The sequence below is a fragment of the Nicotiana sylvestris genome, chromosome 12 (genome assembly GCF_000393655.2).
Source record: "Nicotiana sylvestris chromosome 12, ASM39365v2, whole genome shotgun sequence".
NCBI lineage: Eukaryota > Viridiplantae > Streptophyta > Magnoliopsida > Solanales > Solanaceae > Nicotiana > Nicotiana sylvestris.
In genome coordinates this window covers 4,870,940-4,898,391 of record NC_091068.1, presented here as the reverse complement: position 1 = coordinate 4,898,391, position 27,452 = coordinate 4,870,940, and the positions used below count along the sequence as shown (strand labels likewise).

Genomic DNA, 27,452 nt, shown 5'->3' with positions numbered 1-27,452 from the left:
ATATCGTGCTATTTTGGGTAAGGTTACGTACAATAGGCCCGTGTGGTCCGGCCCTTCCCTGGTCTCCGCGCATAACAGGAGTTAGTGCACCGAGTTACTTTTTTTAATTATATGGGCCGAAATTTATATGTCTTTTTGTATTTGGCCCAATATATTGGATAGGAAGGCCTGGTAATTCTACCCACTGTAGAATTGAGCCCATACTTGAAACCCGAAATTAAACTGAGAATCTCACAAATCAAATTACGTTCGAATCTCAAAGGATTTTTGCATTTTGTCACAAAGCAGTGTCCGTCTTCTTGCTGCCCGCCAGTGATTTGAATTTCAGGTTTGACAAATTGGGAAAAACCATTAAGCTTTTTGATATTTTGTTATATCTTGTGATTTTAGGAATTGTTTCACTGGCTATTAGGCAAATATTGGGTCGGGTTTTATTTATTTAGTTGTTAATCTGGAAAACTGCATTGGGTAGTAGAGAATTCTACTCCTAGCTTAGATGGATGAAAAGAAATCACTTAAATTTTTTGTCTTTTCTGCGATTTGAATCTTGTTTCTTATGGTATTTATAGTAAACTTTTATGATGTTAGTCACACACTTGGTGCCAGAGGCGGAACCACGATTTCAATCTTATGAATTTTGAATTTTAGAATGATAACTTCAAGTGTTAATGACTGGGTTCTAAATTTTATATTCGTACATATTTAATGAATTCTAAACACCAAATACACTATTTGAGCAAAAGCTACTGGATTCGGCCGAATCCATAGCTTGGTTTGTGCCTCCACCCCTGCTTGGTGCTCTTATGGTATTTGTTGTAAATTTAAGTTTGTTAATTTGATAGGTAGTGGTCGTTTGGTTAATAGTATTGACATAATTAATCTCCGCGAAAAATCCCACAAAAGATAATGCAGTATTTGGTTGGTTACAGAAGAAAAAATAATTGATGCATAACAAATGCAGCCTTCGGTTGGTTGCATAAGAATAAATAATAACTGCATTTTGAATGCAGAATTTGGTTGGCGGTATTAAATAAATCTGCATTAAGTATAAGGGGTTTTACCTCATGATTTGGTAGATAAGTAATTCTTGTATAACAAACACTACATTATAATCTCCGCATAATTGGTATGTGAACCAAAAGACCCCTTAGCATACTGCCAACTCCCTTTTCTTGAGTTGGTGCTCTCAAGTTGATTATGTCTCTGGGTTTCAAAAGAGAGTTTGCGTTTTGAAATGAAATGTTACATATTGCTCTGTTGCAGCTGCCTCTGGAGAGGTAAAACAATGGTTCTTTGATGCTATATTAGTTGCAAAATTTGATTCCCCTCTTAGATAGGAAAAAGCCAAATACTTTTAGGTGTTAGATCTGGTGGATATCTTATTGTAAAAGGGCAGCCCGGTGCACTAAGCTCCCACTATGTGCGGGGTTCGGGGAAGGGCCGGACAAGGACAAGGGTCTATTGTACGCAGCCTTATCCTGTATTTCTGCAAGAGGCTGTTTCCACAACTCGAGCCCGTGACCTTCTAGTTACACGGCATCAACTTTATTGTGGCTTAATCAAAAGAATGGTGAAGTTTATTTGCTTGGAATTATTCACTTGTTGCAAAAAATATGCACAAATCAAACGGCTTCTAAGCCATGCTAGTTTTACAAAGATTACCCACAAATACAGGTCCCATATATTAGAGAATAGTTTCTAGCTGCAGGGGTTTACTTTGGTGCTTAAAATTAATTAGTGTAATTCTATTTTCTCTTCAAAATGGCAGCTACTTCTTCCTTTTTATTGATGTTAAATTTAGTTTAAAGTTTTAATGTCTTGCTTTAATCGTGTAGCCATTTTAGTTTGCGATGGTAATATAGGAACTGCACCATTTTTTCCTTATATAGATGTTCGATTTAATTTTTCTTTTGGGGTTTGCTTTATATTTGAGATGCATTTGACTCTCAACTTAAAATCAGAAATTCCAAAACTGAGGACTTTTAATATTATTACTATTTTCAAAATAAGACTGGTTACGCTAACGATGTATATGACTTAAACTCTTTAAAAACATAAACATCATGTACTTATTGGTATGGTAAAAATACTCAGTCTCTTAGCCATTCTTTTTGTCTCTCTATTTGTCCTTTTGCAGAGAAACCACTTTTGGTGCATTGCAAGAAGACACACAGGTATCCTTATCCGAAAGAGGCATGGTCGAAGGAGATGAGAAGGTTGGTATGCTCATGAAGTTGGAAAAGAAATCCAAGAAAAGGAAAAAAAGTGCTTGTTCCAATGGTTTAGGAGTGACAAAGGGTGATGTCGAAGCTGTTGCGTGTGATTTAAGTTTCAAGGAAGAGAATCTCTCTTTTATAGGGACCAGGAAAGAAAAGGATAAGGCAAAGATGGAAACTAAAGCACCCGTAGAAAGTGAAGATCGCGACGTCAAGAGAAAGAAAGAAAGAGGCTGCGGGAAATCCAGTAAAGACAGTTGCAAGGATGCTGTTAAAAATGTTGTGAAAAAAAAAAATAAGTGGAAGAATGAGCGAGAGACATTGACAATGCATGATGCGAGTTTTGACACCAAAGCAATTGCTCATGAAAGTGCGAGCGAAACACAGGAAACCATGGCGGTTGAGACGCTCAACGAGGGCTCTGATGTAAATGTTATAGACGAGGTGAAGAGTAAGAAAAGGAAAAAGGAAAAGAGGAAAAAAAAGGAAGGACAGATAGATGTCTTGGCTGGTGTCAGTCAAGATGATATTACAGCTACAGAAGGGGTAACAGATAGCAAAATAGATGAAGCTAATATCAGAAAGAGGAAAAAGACAAAGTTAGGACCCAATTCTAAAGATCTTACACATGAAAAGAGTAAAAAAAGAGTGAGATTTTCTGATCATGTACAGTTTTTCCCTCCTAACAGTGATCCAAGTGATGAGAAGCATGAAGATAAGGACGAAAAATTACTGTTTGGCAAACAATTCACACAAGAAGAAGATGAAATTGTCAAAGACGCTGTTTATAGATACATAGAGGTACATAACTTGGGCGAAGAAGGGTTGCAAAAGGTTATAAACTGTATATCTAATCCTGAAGTAAGGGGCTGCTGGAAAGAAATAGGGAAGGCTATACCGTACAGACCTTATAGAGCAGTTTATTCTCGTGCACAGCGTTTGTTTCGAAGGGGTGAGAAACGTAAATGGACTGAAGAGGAGTATGAGATGGTACGGAAGTTCCATGGAAAACATGGGCACAAGTGGACCGTCTTGGCCGATGAACTTGGGAAACATCCGGTTCATGTGGGGAATGCATGGCATAGGATAAAACTAGCCAATCGGAAGAAAGGAAATTGGGATCAGGAGGAAATTCAGACTTTGTTTGATTTGGTAAACGCGGATCTGCAACTGAAGCTCTGTGAAGAGAAGAAATCTAAGCATGGGATGTTACGGGATAATATTTGCTGGAATGCAATTAGTGACAATCTGTCCACCAGGATTTCTCAACATTGCTGCAATAAATGGTACAGACAATTAACTTCATCGATGGTGGCCACAGGTGAATGGGCAGACACTGATGACTATCGCCTAATTGATGCCCTTTTTGAACTGGATGCAAGTTGCATAGAGGACGTGGATTGGGACAATCTTCTTGACCACAGGGATGGAGAGTTGTGTCGAAAAAGATGGAAACAGATGGTTCGTCAAATAAGTCAACATGAAAACAAGTCATTTGCTGCACAAGTAGAAGTGTTAGCTAAGAGATACCGTCCTGATTTGGTTGGAGCAAGGGAGGCCTGGGATAGAAAACCACTTGTTCCATGAAGTGTCAGCACGGACGATTCTATAGAGAGAGATGCTCAAGGAACATGTATTCTAAGGCGGATCCAGGTTTTTAAATTGGTAGGTAGGTATCCTGTACCCTTTATTTTCCAGTCAGTTTGGACATAGCGTCAATATATAATTTTTTAAAGATTATCCAATTGTAAATAGGTCAAATCGAAGGCATTGAGTGCAGGCGGTACCTACACTAAATGCGTCACTGGATGTACTAAATACGTCCTATTCCTATATTCTAATGCATCGTCATCAACTTGAGTATTAGTTTGACATATTTGGAATAAGTACTTATCTTATTTTAAGACTTGGGAGTAGTGTGGGGAAAAGTAATGATGCGTTGCTTTGGGCTGAGTTTTAGATAAAAAGAACTCCAAAAAGATTGATCTAGTGCAAAGGGGGCTTGTATGTCCAGGAAATATCGTAATAACTGCATTTGTTTGTTTCATTTTTATACAGGAAATGTATCTGGTCATTTCACATGGCATGATGCAAAGATTATAGCGTTGCTAATTGGAGCGAAGGAGCTAGCTCGTATAGCTATCAAACACTGATCTTAGAATGTCAACTCAAAAGCCCGAAGACCATTTCATTCCCTGTACATAACGTTGGTGATGAAACGTAATGTTGACAAATCAATCAATTATAAGATTCATTCTTGTAATGCTAGTCATTTGTAGGAGTCGAACTGTAGTCTCTTAATTACTAGGTTTTCTCCTGTATGTTAAGGTGGCCAGCTAAACTTGCTATGCTCTAGTCTTATGTTACTAGGTTTTCTCCTCTATGCTAAAGAGTCCAGCTAAACTTGCTCTGATTTAGTGTGTATTTGCTTCTGTTCGGGTTCACACAGAAAGCTAACTTTTTTGAATGTGGAGGAGTGGAACATTTTCTCGTTACTGTTTCAATGTTCAGATGGACGAATGTTGCTAGTAGAGTGCTTAATAAACCAACTGAAGATTGACTTAGAGCCGGAGAAGCTTTAAAGATAAATTCAAAGCTTGCGACAGGCTGAATGAGAGCTTCGATCAAGAAGAAGAAAATTGTGTACTAGACCTATCCTCATGGGAGAACCAAGAATGGGATGGCTTTAGTTGTCTAATAGTAGATTCTATAGGAGGTTTATAATTGTCATAGAGTACCATATGTTTGTAATTGTTTTTGGTTCTTTATCTTGTGCTTTGAAGTAGGGGTGGGCATAGCTTGCCCAAATCCGAAATCCAAACCGACATTCGAATTTTTTGGAATTTTTGTTTGGATTTTCAGATTACGAATTGGATTTTGGATTTAATTTTTAAAATTTTTGGATTTCGGATTGGATATTGGATTTGGTACTTCGGATTTTTGGATATCGGAAGTCCGAAATTTTTATACTTTATATTTAGTCCATTATCCATATGCCAATAGTAATAAGTTAAATACCCTACACATTAGATATTATCTCATATATTCAATATTAATTCCTAAGTTACTGTCATAGTATTTTCTATTTGGACATGATTTTACTATTGCTATTTCTTATTGGTCATATTGATGTCTCTGTTGTTTTTTTTATATAAATAAATTCATTATTTGAATACTTTATTTGGATGATTGCGGAAAGAATGAGGAACTTTTCAGGCAATTTAACATGAGTACTTCATTTGGATATTCATTTTTGTAAAAAGTAGAAACATTTCAACTTATACGTTCAAAACCAAAAATCCATAATATCCAAATCGATTAATCCGAATCCGAACATAAAAAATGATCCAATTTGAACTTATTTGGATTGGATTTTATTGTTATTTTTTCAATCCGAAAATCGAAAATCCAAACCGAAATTTTCATATCCAATCCGAACTGCCCGAACGCCCACCCCTACTTTTAAGGTCTTCAATTTGATGTGCAAAATTTTCAGATAACCAATTATAAAGTTTAAGTCAACATTAGTAACTTCAGTACATGTTTCTTGATGTTACTGAAATTGAAAAACAAATGCTCTTGTACAAAGTAAAAAACTAGATTTCTTCAATTCTAAAAGAGCAATGCATATTCCTATGACTCCACATTGTAAATAGGCTGCCAATGTTTGAAAGCTACAAAAATTGAAATATCATTCATGACCAATTGGGGTAGAAAAAGATAAGGGATAGAACATAGAGTAAGCTTGGCATTGCATTCTGTCCATAAGAGATTGTTTCTAATAGATTCTCGGCCGAAGAAAAGATGAAAAGAATCACCAGAAACAAATAGTAACAACAAGGTATTAAGAAAAAACAAAACGAAAGATAGCAGTCAAATAATAGGTAGTAATAACAATTTAAATAGGCGAGTACTATTTGAAATTTAATTAAAAAATAATATTTAGAATTTGAAATTATGTTTGGAGATACGTTTCACTTTTAAAAATTCTTCTAGTTTTGGAGGTCTTATGCGTACCAATTTCTCTTGGGACTGGTCCCACAAAAGAGAGTCAAAGTTAAGGATAATTCCATAAAAAAAAAAAAAAAAGTTTATCACCAACATATTTGGTGCACAACGTATGTTCCTAGAGAAACTTCCACGAAAAAAGTGATTTTTTGGGCCAAAAATATTTTTGGCCAAAAATTGAGGTGTTTGGCCAAGTTTCTAAAAGGAAAAAAGTGCTTTTGAGGAGAAGCAGAATCAGTTTTGGAAAAGCAGAAAAAAGTAGCTCTCTCCAAAAGCACTTTTTTGAGAAGCACTTTTGAGAAAAATACACTTAAAAGCAATTTTTTAAAGTTTGACCAAACACTAATTGCTGCTCAGAAGTGCTTTTCAAACTAATTAACCAAACACAAACTGCTTCTCACCAAAAGTACTTTTGAGAAAAGCACTTTTGAAAAAAAACACTTCTCAAAATAAGCTAATTTTTGCAGCTTGGCCAAACGGCTATAAGTCGGTCACAAAAATTAGTCATGAAATTATAATTTAGTTTGCATACCACACGGATCCATAACATAGAATATCATGGTGTTGCAATCACTCACAACAACAACAACAACAACAACCCAGTATAATCCCACAGGTGGGGTCTGGGGAGGGTAATATGTACGCAGACCTTACCCCTACCCCGAGGGGCAGGGAGGCTGTTTCCAGGAGACCTTCGGCTCAAGAAAACAACAAGAGACGATACACTAGTACAATAAATAAACTCATACTACAATAACATAAAATAACATAAATACATAAAATAACATAAAATAACAAAATAACAACAATATAAGAAATATAGGAAATACGGAAAAGATGGAAGGTATACTAATATCCAACGGATAAATCCCTGCATTTGTATCTGATCAGTAGCATCCTAAGATTAACTCCTAACTGGCTAGTCTCGCTCTAGTACACTGTAGGAATATCCGCAACTTCCCCTATCTTACAAGTTTAATGGTCGACCTCCACAATTCCTTGTTAAGGGCCATGTCCTCAGTAATCCTAAGACGTGTCATGTCCTGCCTGATCACCTCTCCCCAATACTTCTTAGGTCTCCCTCTACCTCTCCTCGTGCCCACCACAGTCAGTCGCTCACACCTTCTCACCGGTGCATCAGTGCTCCTCCTCTGGATGTGCCTGAACCATCTGAGTCTTGCTTCCCGCATCTTGTCCTCTATGGGGGTCACGCCCACCTTCTCTCGAATATCTTCATTCCTAATCTTATCCATCCTTGTATGCCCGCACATCCACCTCAACATCCTCATCTCTACTACTCTCATCCTTACAATCACTCACAATCATTGTTAATTATAAAGGGACCACAAACAGCACGGTCTTTTTCATTTTTTAAGATCATATAGCACGAGCTATATTGAACACAACCTCAGTCACTTGTCTCGTCTTAATTTGGGATTTGACCAAATTGCTACTCCCTTTTGTCCATTTCAAGTGACTTTTTGATTCTTTTTATTTTTATTTTTTAATGATTCATAATATTTGAGTTTTTCGGATAGAAGGAATTATTTTCTTCTTTCCAAAATTGCCCTTGAAGTAAAGAGTTTAGAAGTAGTTTGTTATATTTTTAATGAGCAAATTAAGGTTAGTATGATCAGTTTCATTGTTAATTAATATTAAAAGGTAAATTTTTTAACATGTGTGAAAAGAGCTAAAAAAATCACTTAAAGTGGATCGGGAGGACCGAGGAGTACTAGTCGATCATCAAACTTTGGTACTTTAATACTCCCTCCCTCTCATAATATGTGTCGTGATTCTCTTGTGCAAGCCCCTTAAAAAAGAATAGTTTTTTGATTATTTTATTCTTATTAAATATTTTCTTAATTTATGTATTATCTCCATCAATGACATTATACATATCACATGGCATTCCTCGACCAAAAGCATGATAGTTTTATGTGTAACCAATTGTAAAGTTAAGACAAAACTAGTAACTCAAGTAGACACATGTTTCTTGATAGATGTTACTGAAATTAAAAAACAAACAATAGGTAGTAATAGCAATCTAAGGGTAAAAAAATACCATACTAATAATAAATGCTACCTGTCTGAAAAAGAAAAATAAAAACGCTCGACTACATACTAAACTTTAATTAACTATTACTCCCTCTGGTCCACAATAATTATCTTTTTATTTTGGTCCAAAATAAATGTCAATTTACATAATTAAGAAGGAATTAATTTTATTTTTCAAGATTTGCCTTTATTTGCATGTTCTAATGTGTCAAGGTAACAATTAATTAAGATTAATTTAGTAAATACTTTTTTTTTCTAGAAGTTTGTATTTCCTTAACGAGTGTAAGGGTGTATTGTGGGCTGGGCCTAGCCCGGGCCCGCGTGCCAAATGGGCCAAATGGGCCGGTTCAAACGGGCTGGTCTCTAGTGGTGCAAAACCCCATAGCGGGTCGGTCCTGACCAAATAGCCCGTGAGCCCGGGATCGATAAGCGGGCCTAGGTCGGTTCAACCGGGCCAAACGGGCCCCAACGACTATTTTTTTTAAAAAATTTTTTTAAAAAAAAAGGGCCAACGATTTGATTTTTAAAATCTAGCCGTTGGCCTTCAATTTTCAGTCGTTTGGAACTTTAAAAAATAGTCATTTGGCCCCCAAACTTTATTTTAATCCCAAACTTTTTATAATTACATTTTTTCCCTATTCTCAACTATAAAAAACCCCTTCATTCTTTCATTTTTACTCACAAATTCATCAATCTCTCTCAATCTCTCTCTAATTTTCTTCTATAATTGCTTGCTTTATTATTGCAATTTCGTGAAAAATTGTGAAGTTGGTGAATTGAAGTATTCAAGTCTTCAAGTCTTCAACGATATTCAATTTTCAAGAAGTTGTTCGTCAATTCGGTAAACTCGTTCCAACTCTTAAGTTTTAACATTATAGTTTTGTTTGTTTTATTCAGTATAATTATAATTAATATGGACATTTCTTTGAAAAAAATATTTGGTGGTAAGGGAAAATCTAAAATTGGTGAATCTAGTCGCCAAGCTACTATTCTTCCCCCGGCTCTCCGACCCAAACCTGTTACCCGTCCTCCTCCACCTATTATTCTTGATAGTGATAACCCTTGTTTTCAATTTTTCGATAGTCAATTTTGCCATGATGTTGCACCAGGTCAACAGTTAAATGAATAAGTTATGAATGTTATTTATCCTAATCAAACGATCTTTGAAAATGATGAGGAAAATGATGATTTAGATGAAACGCAACCGGCTTTAGATGATACACCTACTAGCCCTGTTAATAATCCAACTGATGCCCCGCCTGACCCTCATGTAGTAACCCCTACTTAGGGGTGGCAAATGGGCGGGTTGGGCTGAATTTGGGCGGGTCAAGATGGGTTAGGTCAATAAATGGGGCATTGCCCAACCTAGCCCAAAGTGTATTTGGATTAAGATGAGCTGGGTCAAGATGGGCTAAACAATGGGTCATAACCCAATCCGCCCAACTTGACCCATGTTTTAGAACCATGATCATCTTGAATAAAAAAAAAACTTTTACCCTAAAATATGTGAGTTGACAAATATTTTATGGGTGAGGGAGGGGGGTTGGGGTGGGTGGATGGTGTCACACCTCCTTTTTTCGTCCCCGCAAGGGGTGAAGGAGTTTTTTCCAATTAAAGGACAATCGAAACGAGATTTATTTGTTTATTTCAGAGTCGCCACTTGGGAGATTTAGGGTGTCCCAAGTCACCAATTTAATCCCGAATCGAGGAAAAGAATGACTCCATATTACAGTCCGCGAACCAGAAATCCGGATAAGGAATTCTGTTAACCCGGGAGAAGGTGTTAGGCATTCCCGAGTTCCGTGGTTCTAGCACGGTCGCTCAACTGTCATATTAGGCTTGTTTATCTGATTTTATACAATTATGAGCTCATGTGCAAATTTTAACTCTTTACCGCTTTTATTATATTTTTAAAGGAATGTGAACATCGTTTAAAAAACATGTCTTTGGATTGCGTCACATGAAATGCACCCGCAATCCGGAACATATTTTATTCAATGTTTTGGGATTTGGATTTGGGTCGCATGAAATGCACACCCGAGTTTAAGAAGGTAAGATTATTAAAATGCGCCTAAAGAGTCTAACGCGTTATTATCTTTGGGGAAGGCAGTGAAATTCACTAAACAGTCCATCCCGAATTCTAAATATTCAATTAAACATTTATTGAGGGCCCCGCAATTGGTGCGTTTTATTGGGCGAGGCTCATCTCATTTATTTTTAAAGGACAATCCTAAAATGCCTACATTTTTCTCTATTAAATTTGTCTCTACAAAATGAAAGAGAAAATGTCTTAATTTATTTACATGCTTGAGTTATAATAGTTGGGTTTCGAATATGATTCATAAAATCTGAAAATGATGCAAACAGGACAGTCCGTTGCCCATGCGAGCCCAGGCCCAACGTGTATGGCATAAACTAGACGTGGGTCATCTTATTCACATGTTACTACCTAATTACATTATACTAGGCATGTTCACAGTTTGTCAAATTTAAAAAAAAAACTTAACAATATTATTTTAATTCTAAACCATTTACATGCTGAAATTAACCAATAGTATTTAACTAAACAACATTCCTACAAGTTCCAAAATGGTCTATTCGCTTGATGAACTGACGTACTTTTTGAGACATGGTAATCATCCAACAATAACGAATTAACTAGACGAAGTTACTACACCATTTATTTACTTTTAGGCAATATATAGATAGTTCGTCCGTTAAGCTATCGTTAGATGCTTATATATTAAACAACTACATGATTCTGATTAGAGTAAGCTAAATAATTTATATATACAAATAAAATTCAGAATATAATTAAAATAAATTCAGAACTTTCAACTCTTCATTTCGTATTCATGCTTCATGTTTCAGTTTACACTAACCAACGTGTCAGTTGTCTACCTGATATTGGAAGCAAAAGAAAAGGGAGATCGGCAGAAATTCAGTAGCATGCAACAATGCCAACACCCAGCAACGAGAAACCAGTGACAGATTTTAAAATCAAGATAAAAATCCAGAAACACTGACAACAATCAACGGACAGAAGCCAAGGAAATCTTTTCAGATTTGAAAGACTAATTAATGTTCAACCTTTAATTTCTGAATCCGTATATCAGAATATTTAAATGGTATATCAGGTGTATACTACTCACTCTTTTAATTTTTCCAGAATGTTTTTATTGGTATTTTTGGAAGTCTTAATATTTTCGGAATTTTCTCTCTCTTAAAATTCAGCTCCCTTTTTTCTCTCTTTATTCTTTTTTCTGTTCCCCCTTCTCTGTCCCTTTTCCCAAAATCTGATCAAGTCTCTCTATTTATCTCTCATTCCAAACCCTTTAATCAATTAATCAAATAATAAAACTACCACTTTCTCTTACCAAACCCACTACTACATAACAAATACAATTATTATTTATTTAAACAACTTTTGTTGAGCCTCGCAATCCCACTATGTCTTGTTCCCCATTTTTTATTAAACAAGTACATTATTCCCCACCATTATGTCTTGTCCCCCATTATTGATTATTTTAATATTATTTTAATCTTAATGGACAGAGCACTCAAAATAAATAATTGTTCAGAATTTTAATTTCAAAAATACCCCTCTGACCTTACTGAAATTACCATTTTGACCCTGAAAATATTGTAATTTACCAATCTACCCAGTCAGCTATAACAAGTTCAACTAATCAATTCTAACCAAAATATAGCAGCTATAACCAATTCCTAATCAGATTTTATGAACAAACTCAAACTATATGATGAACAACAAAGAAACAACTGAAATTGTTTTGATTGAACAATCTTTTTAAATAACAAATCTATTTTCAGATTCACCAACAATAACTAACAAATATATTCAAAGCATGAGCTCAAATTCAAATTAAACTTAAACAAAAATAAACAGATTCAAATCACTAAACTCAAATAATCAATTGATCTTCAAATTAAATCCAACAAAATTACAACAAAGATACATGATTCAAACTAAATTAAAAACCAAAACATAAACTCACATTAAATCACTGGATTAAAACGAACTTCAAAATAAAAAAATGAACACGAATTAAATCTAAATTAAACAACAAAGAACGGATTCAAGCGATTTAAACTAACACTCTTCTATATTAAAACTAAATCCTCTTAAATTAATAAAACAAACTGAAAAATAATTAATTGAATCTTCAACTTAAATCTAACAACATTATAATTAAACTAATCAATTTCTTCCTAAAAATAAACAAAAAAAATGAATGAAACAAACTGAAGAAAGATTTAAAAAAAACGATGAACATGAAATTAATATCAAACATATTTGATTTCAAATCCGAAAAATATCAAACAAATTACGTACAGAAACGAAACTTAAACCAACTAACTGTATCGGAACGACGAAGAACTTGAATGAAAACAAATCTGTCCGAAAGCGATTATCGCACCAAAACAATTCGACGCCGAAGACGACCACGAACAGACCATCGAAGAAGATGGTCGTTTGGTATCTGTCGAAGCTGGACGAAGCAGAATCATCGAGTAGCAGCAACTCGCCAGCAGCCATGGCAGAAGGAAAAGAAGCAGCAGCATCGGATTCCAGTGAAGAAGGAAGAAGCAGAAGAAGCAGCAGCGACGAAGGAGAAGTAACAGCGTGCGACGGGGGGGCTGGACGCGGAGCAGCTGCTCGACGAGCTTGAAGACGCATCCATGGCAGCGAGGTTCTCGTCCATGGCTGGACGTAGCAGGAGCAGTCAGTGGTGAGGGCTATTTGGAGTGAGCTTTGAGGACAATGAAGAAGAAGAAGTAGCAGCCATGGACGGGCTGCTGCGTGTGTGTGTGTGTGTTTTGTTGTGTATGTGTGTGTGTGTGTGTTGTGTGTGTTGCGTGAGTGTGTGTGTGTTGATGTGTGTGTGTGTGAGGGGGTGGTTGTGAGGGGGTGGTCGTGGGGATGAGGGGGAAGGGCAGCAGCCATGGGAAGCCATGGGAGGGGAACTTGGGGTGTTTTTTGGAGAAGAAGAAGATGATGAGGGGGGGATGGTTAGGGTTTTTAGGCTAGGGAAATGAAAAATGAGAAAATGAAGAAAAGGGGTTGGGCGGATAGTTTAGTTATGGGGTGGACCGGGTCGACCCATGTTGAAATGGACCGGGTCATGGGAAAGGTTGGGTATTTTTTGGGCCTGTGGTTTGAAATTTGGAGAAGAGGCCCAATTCCGATTTTCTTTATATTTTTTGCTCTATTTTCTTATACTTTCTAATTAATAAAACTAAAATTCTAAATTAAGTTATAAACTAAATTAACTTATCAACAATACTAACTAATTCCTAGCAACATTTATCATACATAATTAAACACCTATTAAAACAAAATTGCACAATTTGACATTGAATGCTAAAAATGCAATCGATGCATATTTTTGTAATTTTCATTCTGGTAAAACAAACTTAATTATTCCTAATTGTAGGATTAAATCCTAAATGTAAAATGTGATATATTTTTTTTGTGTTTTTTATTAATTTTAACAAATAAACATGCGTGGACAAAAATACCAATAATTATCCAAAAATGCCACGAAAATTCGAAAATTGCACACCAAGGAAAATCGTTTTATTTTGAATTTTTGGGAGTAATTCTTTCATAGGGCAAAAATCACGTGCTTACAGCTGCCCCTCTTTGCCCGAAGACACGAAGGGTTTTCGTGCAAAGACAAAGTGAGCGATTTTTGCCCATCCGAGTACTCCGTATAAAGCATTTTTTGAAAAAGATTTAACCGAACCTTTGCTTAAAAGGTTTCCTACATATCCCTGGCTAGAAGGGAATCAGGTTAATGTAGTTCGGGAAGTTTTGGTAGCTGGGACTACCATGGGACTGCAATGTTACTGCTGTTGCATGCTACTTTTACTTGTTTGCTGACCTCCTTATTACACCATGCTTAAAAGAAAAATCAAGAAGTTAGGCTAGACTACGGATTACAAGATCTCATCTATCTTCCATTTGTTCTTGATGCCTTGCTTTCTTGTCGGCTTGCGTCGATTGCGGTGCTTCTTTCTTCCAAGAACTGACGGGGATGACACTGACCTTTAGCTACTTTGAATACCAATTCTCACTGTCTGGTTCGGTCCGCTGGGGATATGGCTTTCTTCATTAAGCTTTGTTATGCTGGGCATAATTCAATGTTCACAGGCCGCTTCTTTCAAGATGCGTCTTTTCTTCCTTTTGACTCATGCGCTTGAGTTTGCGTTGGGATTTCTTGTTGCAACCTTCCACTTTCCGGTGCTGGGGATTTTTATTGTTTCCCGCTGGGGATTCCTGTTGGATTCTTCTGCTTTACTGACTTGCAATGTATTCCTCTATTATATGTGTGGGCTCCCAACTTCAACCAACAACTTTGCAAATAAATTCGCCATTCTTCTTTTCAGGCGGGCTCCTGACTTCATCAACAACTTTGAAAAATAAAACGCCTTTCCTTTCTTCAGGCGGGCTCCTGACCTCAACAACAACTTTGAAAAATAAAGCGCCTTTCCTTTCTTCAGGCGGGCTCCTGACTTCAACAACAACTTTGAAAATAAAATGTCATTCCTTTCTTTAGGCTGGCGAGATTTCTAAAATAAAACGCCTTTCCTCTCTTCAGACGGGCTCCTGACTTCAACAACAACTTTTGAAAATAAAATGCCATTCCTTTCTTTAGGCTGGCGAGATTTCAACAACTTTTAAAAATAAAACGCCTTTCCTTTCTTCAGGTGGGCACCTGACCTCAACAACAACTTCGAAAATAAAATGTCATTCCTCTCTTCAGGCGGGCTCCTGACTTCAACAACAACTTTGAAAATAAAATGTCATTCCTTTCTTTAGGCTGGCGAGATTTCAAAAATAAAACGTCTTTCCTCTCTTCAGGCGGGCTCCTGACTTCAACAACAACTTTGAAAATAAAATGCCATTCCTTTCTTTAGGCTGGCGAGATTTCAACAACTTTTAAAAATAAAACGTCTTTCCTTTCTTCAAGCGGGCTCCTGACCTCAACAACAACTTCGAAAATAAAATGCCATTCCACTCTTCAGGCGGGCTCCTGACTTCAACAACTTTGAAAATAAAATGTCATTGCTTTATTTAGGATGACGAGATTTCAACAACTTTGAAAATAAAATGCCATTGTACAGGTGGGCTCCTGACCTCAACAACAACTTTGAAAATAAAATGTCATTCCTTTCTTCAGGCGGGCTCCTGACTTCAACAACAATTTCTTAAATTTTAAAACCTCCATTCTCCAGGCGGGCTCCTGACTTCAACAACTTTGAAAATAAAATGTCATTCCTTTCTTTAGGCTGACGAGATTTCAACAACTTTGAAAATAAAATGCCATTGTACAGGTGGGCTCCTGACTTCAACAACAACTTTGAAAATAAAATGTCATTCCTTTCTTCAGGCGGGCTCCTGACTTCAACAACAATTTCTTAAATTTTAAAACCTCCATTCTCCAGGCGGGCTCCTGACTTCAACAACAACTTTGAAAATAAAATGCCTTTGGCAATGATTTATGAAACATATATTTTGGCAATGTTCTTACAAGCAGGACCACTCGGGTCAAAATAAATCAAAACGTCCTTTGGAGAAAGGATTAAATTCAATATCCTATTTGAGGGCGGACGAACCCAAAATATCCTATTTGAGGCCAGACGAACCCAAAATATCATATTTGAGGGCGGACGAACCTTTCTTCAACTTAAATGAAAAGACTGAAATATATTCCTCTGTTATATGGGCGGGCTCCCAACTTCAAAACTTGAAATTTAAATCGCCATTCTGTTCTTCAGGGGGGATCCTGACCTCAACAACTTTCTTAAATATTAACATCTCCATTCTCCAGGCGGGCTCCTGACTTTAACAATTTCTTAAATTTTAACACCTCCATTCTCCAGGCGGGCTCCTGACTTCAACTCTAATACTTTAAAATAAATCAAGCTCCTTTCGAGCTTTAGAGAAAGATTCATCAGACTAAGATTTGATATCTCAGGAGAAAATTTCATCGGACTAGGACTTTTATCCTAGGAGGAAAATGTAAAGATCAAAGGTTTGAGAAACTTACCTTGGTAATTTCTTCTTTTCTTTTCTTTTTCCTTTGCGCTGCTTTGTTCCAGTTTCAACTCTCAAGCAAAGAAAATTTTATCAGTTTTTTTTTTAAAAAAAAATGGTGGCCGATTTGTGGCCTTGCTGGGGATGATTTTCTCCTTTAAAAGCTCGTGTTGTCTTTCCCCGAGATTGCTGGGGATAGCACTGCTGGGGAATTATTTTCTTGCCTGTTGGGGAATAATATTACTGGGGAGTCTCCTTTCTTCCCCCTTTTCTCCAAAGCTATTTCCTTCAAAACTTTTCTCTTCAACATTGCTGGGGATAAAATGTTATCAGCCGGGGATAACGCTGTTGAGGATAACACTGCTGGGAGATTTTGATTCCTTCAAAACTAGTGCTTCATTCTTCTGAAGGCTGCTGGGAATGATACTGGCCTTTTGCTTTTTCCGAGCACAAGTTTCATCCTTTTGTTCTGTCCGCTGGGGAACAACTTCCTTTATTAAAACTTGTTATGCTGGGGGTAAAACTAGTTCAAAGACCACTTCCCTTGAGACTGGTGCTATCTTTATTCTTCCCCGAATGGGTATCTGACTTCCAGAAAATTTTCTGCCCTAGTTTGACAATCTCCCTTATGGCATGCCTTTCCGCCATCAATGCCATTTCCTTTTAAGATTCGACTGTAGTGGTTGGTTGTGATACTCCTACTGGGGATGGCTTTTCCCTTTCTCCTTCCCTGCTCTGCATTCCAAAAACTTGTTGGGGATGATATTATTTGCTGGGAATGATCCCTTTCTGCTGGGGATATCCCTCTTCTTTTGTGGCATAGTTCGGAAACTGTCATTTCCCCGACCTTTAGTCTCGTATGAATTTTCCAAATCATGCCTATTGCTCTTCTTGATTTATCCACGGGCCTTGGCCTTGAGGTTTATAACCTTTGATTTCGGCAAGGATATCCCTCTTGACACTCGTCAATCCTTCTGTCAATTCCCTTTTGCTGGGGATATCTTTCTTGACACTGGCCTCGCGCTTGTTCCTTGCTGACTATACCACTTGGATGTACTAGTCAGATCTCATCTTGCATAATTGGAAAGCTGGTGGCATATTTTGAAGTCATTTCTCACTTGTTCTGACCAAACAGACTCTATTGGGGAATTTTCTATGAAAGGAGAAAGATAAAAAGGAACAGAATAAAAGACAAAGGAAAAAGATGACTCTTTAACAAGAGAAACTGTAAATAAAAACATATCAAACGCAGATACCGACTCTAATGGTCATGACATGCACATGTGGTCTATCATCCGCCGTCAATCATCTTTCAAGATCTTCATTTGGCGATTCTCCATCTGATTCTCAATCTTATTCGACTTGTAGTGCCCGAAGGGTTTTCACTTTCAAGCCTCTCTCATTTCAATTTTTCTCTCAGCTTTCATCGCCTTATGGTGTCCGTGAAGATTTCACCGATAAGACTCTCTCATTTGTATCACTTTCCAGCTGGGGATTTGTAGTGTTGCCGATACGACTCTCTCTGCTGGGGATTAGAGTCCTTTCTGCTGTGGATTAGAGTGTTATGTTCACCGGTAAGACTCTCATTTGTCTGACTTGGCATCTTTTGAAGACTGATCAGAAGGTCTTTCTTTGGACCGTAATGTGGGTTTTTGGATAGGCTAGAAAGAAAGTGTATTAAAGGCTCAAAAACAAATCAATTTGAGGTTCAAAATTACAACCTTCAGAACCATATTTGTTTACAACAAGCGCAACCCTTGCCCCAGTTTCTTGCTTGGGGATTTTTTTAATTTTTATTACACTATGACCGAGCCGTGAGGCGCCTACGTATCCTCTTTGAGGAATCAGGTCGAACGTAGTTCACAATTCCTCCGTTTTCTTCTGACTTTTTTTTTGTTATCATTTTTTTTTCTTCTCTTTTTTTTGTTGTTGTTTTTGTTTTTTCTTTCTCTTTTTCTCTTCTTATCTTTTTACGTTTGTGTTTCTACTCTTTGCTACTGATTCCGAACGAGGGGTATGAAAGGAAATAAATAAGGCTCAAAATTGGTAACGAATGATAAAGTGTTTAGGTAGCAGAACAAAACGCCTTCGTCATTCCAGTCTTCAAAACACACCAAGCACAAACAACACCATTAAATATTCGCCACATCTTCTGATTGTGCCGGACTTGATAACCATATGCATACATTTGCTTTTTTCTTTTGTCATTTTTAAAGCACCGTTGGGCAATACTCTCACTTGATTTTATGATTTTTCTTTATGTTTTATTTGCCCCAATTCCACATGACTCGAGCTCCGAATAATCTCAAACCGTATTTATTCCTTTTAAATGTTCCGATCACCTCCCAATGGTTTTATGGTTATCTTTTAAGATCAGGCCCAAACTGTGTGCGCACGTCATGTCACCAGAATCAGCGCTGAACAAAATGACAAAAGAACTAAACAAAAGACGACTGGAAATAATAAAAGACCGGATTTTGCATTAGACTAACGGTAAAATGGCTTGAATAACAAGACAAACAAAACAAACCAGAATACAATCTCGAAACAAATCTGGACAAAACTAAACAAACCGCTATGATAAAAAATGGAAAGATAGGAAGGTTTGACACAAGGCAATATCCGAATTACAACCCTAAGAATAATCTGGAGAACAGAAATGCCAACAAAATAAGCCACCAAAAGCTTCTCTCTTGCTAACCAAGGAACAGAGCGTCCTACCAATTATCGAACATGGCATCTTAGCCACTGAGCTTCGCATCAATATTGCCAAGACCATTACCAACTTCAATATCATCAATCTCAGTCAACAAGTTCCCAATAGGATTCGAGTGCTCCATGTCACTGTCATCGATCACAATCCTCCCCTTTTGGATCATTCTTTCTACTTCCTTTTTCAAATTACGACAGCTCTCAATGTTGTGCCCTCTGACATTGGAGTGGTATGCGCATCGTGCAGCAGGATCAGATCTTTTTGCACGTGAATCTGGAGTATATGCGGGGAGCGGCTCAATCAAGCCAGCATGCCTTAGCCTTTCAAACAGACTTGCATAAGATACTCCGATAGGGGTGAGAGCCTTTCCTCGTTTCAGCAACCTCTCGTTCCTAAATGCTTGATTGGGCCGGAAACCTGATCCAGGGGGCTTCCGGTAGGCTTGTGAGGGTGGATAGGCCTTTTGTGGAGCTGGGTATTTGGAAAGTGAAGCATGTCTTTGGGAGTCTCGTGGAGAGAAGTAGTGTTGAGGAGGGGAGTAGCGTTGACGAGTGATGGAGCTACTCGGGTAGCTGGGAAAGCTACTATAAGTGGGTTGGGAGGGAGAGTATGGGGGATCATCCGTTATGGTGTTGGGTGCTTGGGTAAGGACAGAGTTCAAGAAGCTTGGCGGTGGCGGGGGTGGTGCTTTCCCAGTCATCCATGCCTAATATATGTCTGCCACATGCTGTCTCAGCATTTTCACTTCTTCTACCAACCCGTTGTTCCGTTCGACCAGTTGTTGTCGGTCATCAGTACCGACCCACTTGGTTTTGCGGTTCTGTGTCACTGTCCTTTGACTTTGCTTTGGAGGGAGGAGTCACCACAACCAACCACTTTTCTATATATGAACACAGCAAAGTGAAGCCATCACGTTAGTGTTAGGGCATTTGACAGGTAATCATATATTAGAGATACAATGCCCCTAAGCAGTTAGACCGTTCTATCACGCATTCACTTCAGTTACGTGCATCGTTCCGGCTTCTTGTAATTGTGCCCCTTTGAAAATCTCCCATACTTTCCTTTATTTACTTATTTTTTTATTTTTTTTCGTTTTTTTTCTTTCAATGGTGGTCGAATCTTATGGAGATTGCCTACGTATCATGACCCCGCATGAATCAGACCTTGCGTAGTTCGGACCAATAAAAGATAAATAATAATAAAACATTTTTTTGGAATTTTCAATTTTCATATTAAAACAAACTTGATTACAAAGTTTAAAAACTGACCATACTAACAGACTTTGACAAAAGACAACAAACGGCCTCGAAAAATCAAATAGCCTGCATACTCTAATCAAAGAATTACAAACTCAAAGACAAACGGCCAGTTCCTTTCCCCGTTTGACAAATGCAACCAAACGGTTATTTTTGCAAATGTGGCTCCTTCCCGATTTCATATGAATTTTGAGGCCGGGAAGGATTATTTTACAACCTTTCACAAACTTGTTCGTTCTTTTACGAAAATAGCCCTTCGACAATCGAAAGATACTCTAAGGCTATCTCGGCAAGAACGGTTTAAGACATCACCGAAACCGGGCCGGCTTATTTTAATTAAAAACTAAACGGTATTCACTTGACCACTGGCTTATTTTTTCTTGTTTTTCAAATAATAAAAGACCTGGTTTTGCAAACACGACCTTTCATCACTTCGGAGACGAAGATTTTAAGGTTGTGCGGGATAACTGGTCGCAACCCAAAAGAATGACCAAAGATGGTCGTTTATGCAAAATCAACCTTCCGGCGTCCCTTTCGAGAACATTCGGCTATTTTTGACAAAACAGCGTGACCCAAATTTTTTATGACTTTTTTCTTGTTTTTTTTTTAAATTAGAATAAAAGACCCGGTATTGCAAACACGACCTTTCAGCGCTTCTAGGACGAAGATTTTTAAGGCTGTGTGGGTCAACTGGACCAAATCTAAAAAAAAATGACCCAAAGGTGGTTGTTTATGCAAAGTTAGCCTTCCGACGTTCCTTTCGGGAACATTCGGCTATGTTTTGACAAAACAGCGTCACCTGACTTCTTTATGATGAAATTAAAATTTGACATTTTTTTGGCTATTTTAGCAAAAGGGGAGGTTGGACCCGATTAGGGCTGCCTATGTATCTCACATCCGGTGAGAATCAAACCAGCGTAGTTCGCCCAATTAACTGAACTATTTTAAAAAAAAAATCATTCATTTTTCATGGCAAGACAAACTATTTTCCTTTTCTATTTTTTGAAAACAAGACAGAACAACGACTCCTTTTTTTTTTCTATTTTTCCTTTGCTTTTAGTAAAACAAATTAATACAACATTTTTTTTTTATTTTCTCAAAATTTCGGCAGAGTTCGACGGTATTTGGGCATTGTGTTTTTCGAAAATAAACAATTAACTCCCTAACCGCTATTTTTTTTTCTTTTCAATTTCACAATATTCTTAATATTCAAAAACCGGTCAGCATGCGGGCACGAGACAAATAAATGCACGGAAAACAAATAGGATGCATCAGGATGGTCTTTTCATATCAGGTTGCTAGTCCTAGACGGACCCAACCCTTGTGTTGAGTCCCCTAAGTCAAATGCAACGTGATGCAAATAAGCGTTCCTACTAGGGATCCGGCATGAAATCACGTTATTCTATGTTCAAAACCTGGGTCGGTGTTCTAGACAGTGTACCCGAGCGGACAACTCGAGTTGAGGAAGGAGCTCCTTTCCGGGAACCAAAAGGCCAGCCGGCTTAGAAACTTTCCGAGCCTCTTTTATTTCAGGGTATGACACTAACAGAATAGGGAGTCTCAACCAGTAAGCACATCCCCGGAGGTAAGAAGAGAAGGTTTCGGCACAGTTTATATGTACAGTTCAAATAATATCAAAGTAGTAAAAAACATCATTTTGCATATTAAGCACATATCATATGAGAATATCAGATAATAAAGCCAAAATACAACAATTTATCAAGCTTGAATTTCTAACACTGAACCGGTGGTTCTGGGTGAAAATTTTGTCCCCAGCAGAGTCGCCAGAGCTGTCACACCTCCTTTTTCCGTCCCCGCAAGGGGTGAATGAGTTTTTTCCAATTAAAGGACAATCGAAACGGGATTTGTTTGTTTATTTCAGAGTCGCCACTTGGGAGATTTAGGGTGTCCCAAGTCACTAATTTAATCCCGAATCGAGGAAAAGAATGACTCCATATTACAGTCCGCGAACCAGAAATCTGGATAAGGAATTCTGTTAACCCGGGAAAAGGTGTTAGGCATTCCCAAGTTACGTGGTTCTAGCACGGTCGCTCAACTGTCATATTAGGCTTGTTTATCTGATTTTATACAATTATGAGCTCATGTGCAAATTTTAACTCTTTACCGTTTTTATTATATTTTAAAAGGAATGTGAACATCGTTTAAAAACATGTCTTTGGATTGCGTCACATGAAATGCACCCGCAATGTTTTGAGATTTGGATTTGGGTCGCATGAAATGCACACCCGAGTTTAAGAAGGTGAGATTATTAAAATGCGCCTAAAGAGTCTAACGCGTTATTATCTTTGGGGAAGGTAGTGAAATTCACTAAACAGTCCATCCCGAATTCTAAATATTCAATTAAACATTTATTGAGGGCCCCGCAATTGATGCGTTTTATTGGACGAGGCTCATCTCATTTATTTTTAAAGGACAATCCTAAAATGCCTACATTTTTCTCTATTAAATTTGTCTCTACAAAATAAAAGAGAAAATGTCTTAATTTATTTACATGCTTGAGTTATTATAGTTGGGTTTCGAATATGATTCATAAAATCTGAAAATGATGCAAACAGGACAGTCCGTTGTCAATGCGGGCCCAGGCCCAACGTGTATGGCATACACTAGACCTGGGCCATCTTACTCACATGTTACTACCTAATTACATTATACTAGGCATGTTCACAGTTTGTCAAATTAAAAAAAAACTTAGCAATCTAATTTTAATTCTAAACCATTTACATGCTGAAATTAACCAATAGTATTTAACTAAACAACATTCCTACAAGTTCCAAAATGGTCTATTCGCTTGATGAACTGACGTACTTTTTGAGACATGGTAATTATCTAACAATAACGAATTAACTAGACGAAGTTACTACACCATTTATTTACTTTTAGGCAATATATAGATAGTTCGTCCGTTAAGCTATCGTCAGATGTTTATATATTAAACAACTACATGATTCTGATTAGAGTAAGCTAAATAATTTATATATACAAATAAAATTCAGAATATAATTAAAATAAATTCAGAATTTTCAACTCTTCATTTCGTATTCATGCTTCATGTTTCAGTTTACAGTAACCAACGTGTTAGTTGTGTACCTGATATTGGAAGCAAAAGAAAAGGGAGATCAGTAGAAATTCAGTAGCATGCAACAACAGCAACACCCAGCAACGAAAAACCAGTGACAGATTTTAAAATCAAGATAAAAATCCAGAAACACTGACAACAATCAATGGACAGAAGCCAAGGGAATCTTTTTAGATTTGAAAGACTAATTAATGTTCAACCCTTAATTTCTGAATCCGTATATTAGAATATATTAAATGGTATATCAGGTGTATACTACTCACTCTTTTAATTTCCAGAATATTTTTATTGGTATTTTTGGAAGTCTTAATATTTTCGGAATTTTCTCTCTCTTAAAATTCAGCTCCCTTTTTTTTCTCTCTCTTAAAATTCAGCTCCCTTTTTTTTCTCTCTCTATTCTTTTTTCTGTTCCCCCTTCTCTGTCCCTTTTCCCAGAATCTAATCAAGTCTCTCTATTTATCTCTCACCCCAAACCCTTTAATCAATTAATCAAATAATAAAACAACCACTTTCTCTTACCAAACCCACTACTACATAAAAAATACAATTATTATTTATTTAAATAATTTTTCTTGAGCCCCGCAATCCCACTATGTCTTGTTTCCCATTTTTGATTAAACAAGTACATTATTCCCCACCATTATGTCTTGTCCCCCCATTATTGATTATTTTAATATTATTTTAATCTTAATGGATAGAGCACTCAAAATAAATAATTGTTCAGAATTTTAATTCCAAAAATACCCCTCTGACCTTACTGAAATTACCATTTTGACCCTGAAAATATTGTAATTTACCAATCTACCCCGTGAGCTATAACAAGTTCAACTAATCAATTCTAACCAAAATATAGCACCTATAACCAATTCCTAATCAGATTTTATGAACAAACTCAAACTATATGATGAACAACAAAGAAACAACTGGAATTATTTTGATTGAACAATCTTTTTAAACAACAAATCTATTTTCAGATTCACCAACAATAACAAACAAAATATATTCAAAGCATGAGCTCAAATTCAAATTAAACTTAAACAAAAATAAACAGATTCAAATCACTAAACTCAAATAATCAATTGATCTTCAAATTAAATCCAACAAAATTACAACAAAGATACATGATTTAAACTAAATTAAAAACCAAAACATAAACTCACATTAAATCACTGGATTAAAACGAACTTCAAAATAAAAAAATGAACACGAATTAAATCTAAACTAAACAACAAAGAACGGATTCAAGTGATTTAAACAAACACTCTTCTATATTAAAACTCAATCCTCTTAAATTAATAAAATAAACTGAAAAATAATTAATTGAATCTTCAACTTAAATCTAACAACATTATAATTAAACTAATCAATTTCTTCCTAAAAATAAACAGGAAAAATGAATGAAACAAACTGAAGAAAGATTTAAAAAAAACGATGAACATGAAATTAATATCAAACATATTTGATTTCAAATCCGAAAAATATCAAACAAATTACGGACAGAAATGAAACTTAAACCAACTAACCGGATCGGAACGACGAAGAACTTGAATGAAAATAAATCTGTCCGGAAGCGATTACCGCACCAAAACAATTCGACGCCGAAGACGACCACGAACGGACCATCGAAGAAGATGGTCGTTTGGTATCCGTCGAAGCTGGACGAAGCAGAATCATCGAGCAGCAGCAACTCGCCAGCAGCCATGGCAGAAGGAAGAAAAGCAACAACATCAGATTCCAGTGAAGAAGGAAGAAGCAGAAGAAGCAGCAGCGACGGAGGAGAAGCAGCAGCGTGCGACGGGGGGGGCTGGACGCGGAGCAGCTGCTCGACGAGCTTGAAGACGCAGCCATGGCAGCGAGGATCTCGTCCATGGCTGGACGTAGCAGGAGTAGTCAGTGGTGAGGGCTGTTTGGAGTGAGCTTTGAGGACAATGAAGAAGAAGAAGCAGCAGCCATGGACGGGCTGCTGCGTGTGTGTGTGTGTTTTGTTGTGTATGAGTGTGTATGTGCTGTGTGTTGCGTGAGTGTGTGTGTGTTGATGTGTGTGTGTGTGAGGGGGTGGTTGTGAGGGGGTGGTCGTGGGGATGAGGGGGAAGGGCAGCAGCCATGGGAAGCCATGGGAGGGGAGCTTGGGGTGTTTTTTGGAGAAGAAGAAGATGAAGAGAGGGGGGGGGGGGCGCGGATGGTTAGGGTTTTTAGGCTAGGGAAATGAAAAATGAGAAAATGAAGAAAGGGGTTGGGCGGATAGTTTAGTTATGGGGCGGACCGGGTCGACCCGTGTTGAAATGGACCGGATCATGGGGAAGGTTGGGTATTTTTTGGGCCTGTGGTTTGAAATTTGGAGAAGAGGCCCAATTCCGATTTTCTTTATATTTTTTGCTCTATTTTCTTATACTTTCTAATTAATAAAACTAAAATTCTAAATTAAGTTATAAACTAAATTAACTTATCAACAATACTAACTAATTCCTAGCAACATTTATCATACACAATTAATCACCCATTAAAGCAAAATTGCACAATTTGACATTGAATGCTAAAAATGCAAACGATGCATATTTTTTGTAATTTTCATTCTGATAAAACAAACTTAATTACTCCTAATTGTAGAATTAAATCCGAAATGCAAAATGTGACATATTGTTTTGTATTTTTTTATTAATTTTAACAAATAAACATGCGTGGACAAAAATACCATTAATTATCCAAAAATGCCACGAAAATTCAAAAATTGCACACCAAGGAAAATCGTTTTATTTTGAATTTTTGGGAGTAATTCTTTCATAGGGCAAAAATCACGTACTTAGAGATGGTGCAGAAAAACGAAAAAATATAAAACAGAAAACAGAACATTGAAGTTATAAAAAAAAGTAAAAAAATAAAAAAAAGGGTTTTGCGTGAGGCGGGGGTGGGGTGGGGTGGATGGTGCAGAAAAATAAAAAAAATGAAAAATTGAAAATACAAAAAAAAAGGAAATTTTTTTGAGAGGGTTTGCGGGGGGGGGGGGGGGTGGCGCAGAAAAACAAAAATCAGAAAATTAAAAATACAAAAAAAAAGTAAATTTTTTTTTTAGGGGTTTTGCGGGGTAGGGGGGGGGGGGTGGGTGGATGGGGGTGGTGTAGAAAAACAAAAGAACAAAAAAAACAAAACAAAAAACAAAATGGGGCAACTAAGTAAATTTCTAGATAAGTTGGGTTGAAATCCTTTATTTTGGGTTAGTTTCATGGGTTGTATTTGGGCTGTTAAATGGGTCAGAATGAGCTATAAAAAATTATGGGTTAATTTGGGCTCAACTGACCCATGAGCTAAAATGTTTGTAGCCCAACCCATTATTCTCTGGGTTAGTTGGGCGGGTTAGATGGGTTTGGGCTCAAATTGCCACCCCTACCCCTACTTTTAATAGAAAACCTTCTAAACGGCCCGAAACATCTCTTGTTTGGCACTTTTTTACTCAACTAAGAGAACAAAAGTAAGGCTAAGTGTAAAACTTGTGGGTCTTTGATGACTCATAAATATATTGGAGACCGTAGCGGTACAAGTAGTTTGACTAGATATATATTGAAACACCCTAAAGATAAAGCTAGATATTTACAAATGAAAGTTGCGCAAGAGGGGACAGTGTAGATACTACGGTTAACCCTAGTACAGGTTCAAATCTAGTTCAACCGGGAATTAACACTGTTACCGGTGACATTTTATATTATGATCCAAATAAAGATCGTGAAGAATTGGCAAAAATGGTTACTGTTATGTGCTTACCCTATAGTTTTCCTTCTAACTCTCATTTTGTGCATTATATTAGAAGAAGTTTTAATCCTACTTATAAAGGATGACCTCGCGCAACCGTAAAGAGCGATATTTATAAATATAAACATGAATATGAACAATATTTGCGCTATTTATTTACTCATATAGATTGTCGCATTGCTATTACTACTGATATTGGTAGAAGTGGTAATGACTGTGATTATCTAACTGTTACAAGTCATTGGATAGATGAGGAGTGGATAATGCAAAAGCGCATTATTGCTTATAGAATAATTAATTC

General features: G+C 37.0%; 1 protein-coding gene across 2 annotated transcripts; it reads left to right on the top strand.

Moving 5' to 3' along the window:
- Nucleotides 1-188: 188 nt before the first annotated feature.
- LOC104234855 (uncharacterized) lies at nucleotides 189-5,190 on the top strand. 2 transcript variants are annotated; one of them, XM_009788506.2, is made up of 3 exons: nucleotides 189-328; nucleotides 2,138-3,881; nucleotides 4,275-5,190. In XM_009788506.2, exon 2 carries the CDS (start codon nucleotides 2,196-2,198, stop codon nucleotides 3,801-3,803), a length of 1,608 nt encoding a protein of 535 aa, XP_009786808.1. In that variant the 5' UTR covers nucleotides 189-328; nucleotides 2,138-2,195; the 3' UTR covers nucleotides 3,804-3,881; nucleotides 4,275-5,190. The 2 variants fall into 2 exon arrangements, with proteins under 2 accessions (XP_009786808.1, XP_009786796.1); XM_009788494.2 differs by having other exon boundaries at nucleotides 2,138-3,885.
- Nucleotides 5,191-27,452: the final 22,262 nt, after the last annotated feature.

What these genes read in the sequence shown, in the direction of transcription:
- LOC104234855 (XM_009788506.2), top strand. Translation starts at nt 2,196, where the DNA reads ATGGTCGAAGGAGATGAGAAGGTTGGTATGCTCATGAAGTTGGAAAAG.